At 34.6% G+C, this 2,127-nt stretch overlaps 2 protein-coding genes across 2 annotated transcripts in view; both read right to left on the bottom strand.

The window, feature by feature from the left end:
- Nucleotides 1-2,127, bottom strand: part of LOC132178970 (aminotransferase ALD1, chloroplastic-like) — a 17,877-nt gene that overhangs the window by 4,361 nt on the left and 11,389 nt on the right. The window lies entirely within an intron of this gene.
- On the bottom strand, nucleotides 47-2,078 carry LOC132178971 (very-long-chain aldehyde decarbonylase CER1-like). The gene is made up of 3 exons (XM_059591568.1): nucleotides 1,970-2,078; nucleotides 1,552-1,778; nucleotides 47-338 (listed from the first exon to the last, which is right to left on the bottom strand). The coding sequence occupies exons 1-3, from the start codon at nucleotides 2,054-2,056 to the stop codon at nucleotides 53-55; spliced, it is 600 nt and encodes a 199-aa protein (XP_059447551.1). The 5' UTR covers nucleotides 2,057-2,078; the 3' UTR covers nucleotides 47-52.

Here is a 2,127-nt window from a genome sequence, read left to right as displayed (position 1 = left end):
ATATATATATATATATATATGAAAGAGCCCTAGGCCTCAAGCTTAATTAGGTCTAAAAACAACTGTAGGTAATATATATATATATAATAAAATGAAATAGCTTACAGGTAATTGGTTCAGTAGCAATGGAGGAATGGTGGTGGGAATGGTAACGAGAGTAAAGGTAATGGTGGTGCAATGCTCTGTGAAACCAGTAGTAGAGGAACTCCACTGGACCCGCATGAAGCAGACTTGAGATAACCACACCATCTCTTCTCCAAAAGGGTAGGATACGACCCTGAGGAATAATCATAGGGCCTATGTATAATAAGAGTCCATTGAACAAGATCTGGTCATCCCTGTAAATTAACCAAAAAATCAATATAAGAGCAAATCATGTAAGTGAGAGCATTTGTTATTGTTATTATCATTATTGGTGACAGCAAATTTGATGCAGAAATTGATGTGTTAGCTTAGCTCAACCACCAATTGAACAAAGATTTTCATGTCTACTAGAATTCGAATTGTTATCATCAACAAGCCAAACTGATGATATTTTATAGAATATGAAGCCTAAAAGATTTAATGTAATGCTGTATGAAGTTTATGGCGAATGAGAAATCTTGTGTATTCAGATTAATTATGTTTTCCTTTTAGTCTATTGTTAGAGTCCTATGTTTAGCTAGTTTGTTTTTGTTGGTGCACTTTCTGGTCCAAGAATTTGCTACTTAGTGATTTTCTTGATGGCTAAGTTGTGAAGAATTCTATATTGTAATGAGGTTCTTGTAAAACAAAAACAAGGTCAGAGGGTCTTCAGTTGAGGCCAAAGACTCTTCGATGCTTAAGTTAGCATTTTTTTTTTTAAGATAAAAAAAATAATGAAAATTTGTCTTTATTTATCCATAAATCAGTATTTGAATGGTGAGAGAGGTATATGAGATTTAAGGGGGAGAGTTGGGAGACAAAGAGACGTAAGAGAGATGGTGATTGCGAGAATAGAGAGAGAGAGATCGATCTGATTCTCCCTCTCTGACAGAGGAAGAAGATCCAAGAAAGGCGTGGAAGTTTTTTTTGAAGGAGAAGAATCCCTTTCCCAATCTCTCTTATCTCTTTTTATCCTGTACATGTGTCGCCCAATAAATAGTGTGAGCAATGTTATAAATAAGTAGGAAAATGAGTGGGGCCTGCGGGAGGATATTTTCTCCCCAATGGTTTTGAATAAGTTGGTGGCTAAATAAAGTGATATAAGTGTAGTTTATTTAATGAATGAATGAAGTATTTTCATTGAAGTTTTAAGCTATATATTGAGATTTTTTTTTTTTTTTTGTGTAATTTTTCTTTCTTTCGGCGGTGAAATTTATATCAAAACTCATTTTTGGCCAATAAGACTCCGTTGAACCTAAAATTTATCTTTATTTTCTATTGTTCGTTCTTTCAACAAATTTTTATCAAACATTAACAGTTGTACAAGCCGCACGAAATAGCTCATTGCTAGAGAGTGTTTGTTTGAATTGAAATTTACTCATTCATCCAGTAAAGAGAGAAATCATAGTACTTAGTAAATTTACTTACCAGTTCCTTTCTCTATCAACCTGCTCGAATTCGATTCCTTTGTCCACAATCCTATTATTGCCTTTGGCTGTTTGGTAACGGGATAGAGAAATCCATAGCTGATTGTGAAGCATTCTCACCAAAAGGAATGGAAATAGAAGCAAGGCGAGGAGGTCTCTCTGATCACTTTCTCTCTTTGCCATGAATGAGTATATGCCATGCACCACCCATGGAGCCAAAATCACGTACTTTTCCCAACAGGTTGCCAAAAAAAGAAAAAGTCAAAAAAAAAAATGTATAATTTAAAAGAACAAAGATGCTAGATCAACTGCTGAATATTATGAACATATCAGTGTATATTAGAATGATAAGTATTCTTTGTATTGGTATAAGTGAATCTTTTCATAGTCCAATGGAGGGATAATGGGAGGAGGAATACCTTGAAGCTACCAAGAGGCTTCCATGGCCAGTCAGTGAGGATCCCTGGTTTGGTAGCCATACTCCAAAGTGCTATTTTTGCATGCATTTGGAGGGCTATATATAGTGTTTTTTTTCGTGGATAAAATTTTTCTTCAAATCAGTTTTTGAAAGAAATTT

The sequence above is a fragment of the Corylus avellana genome, chromosome ca4 (genome assembly GCF_901000735.1).
Source record: "Corylus avellana chromosome ca4, CavTom2PMs-1.0".
NCBI lineage: Eukaryota > Viridiplantae > Streptophyta > Magnoliopsida > Fagales > Betulaceae > Corylus > Corylus avellana.
Note: the sequence above shows the minus strand (reverse complement) of the source record. Positions and strands in the feature narration are given on the sequence as shown.

What these genes read in the sequence shown, in the direction of transcription:
- LOC132178971 (XM_059591568.1), bottom strand. Translation starts at nt 2,056, where the DNA reads ATGCATGCAAAAATAGCACTTTGGAGTATGGCTACCAAACCAGGGATC. An exon ending in AGCCTCTTGGTAGCTTCAAG is followed by an intron (nt 1,779 to 1,969) that starts GTATTCCTCCTC and finishes TGTTGGGAAAAG; the next exon opens with TACGTGATTTTGGCTCCATG. An exon ending in GTTGATAGAGAAAGGAACTG is followed by an intron (nt 339 to 1,551) that starts GTAAGTAAATTT and finishes GTTAATTTACAG; the next exon opens with GGATGACCAGATCTTGTTCA.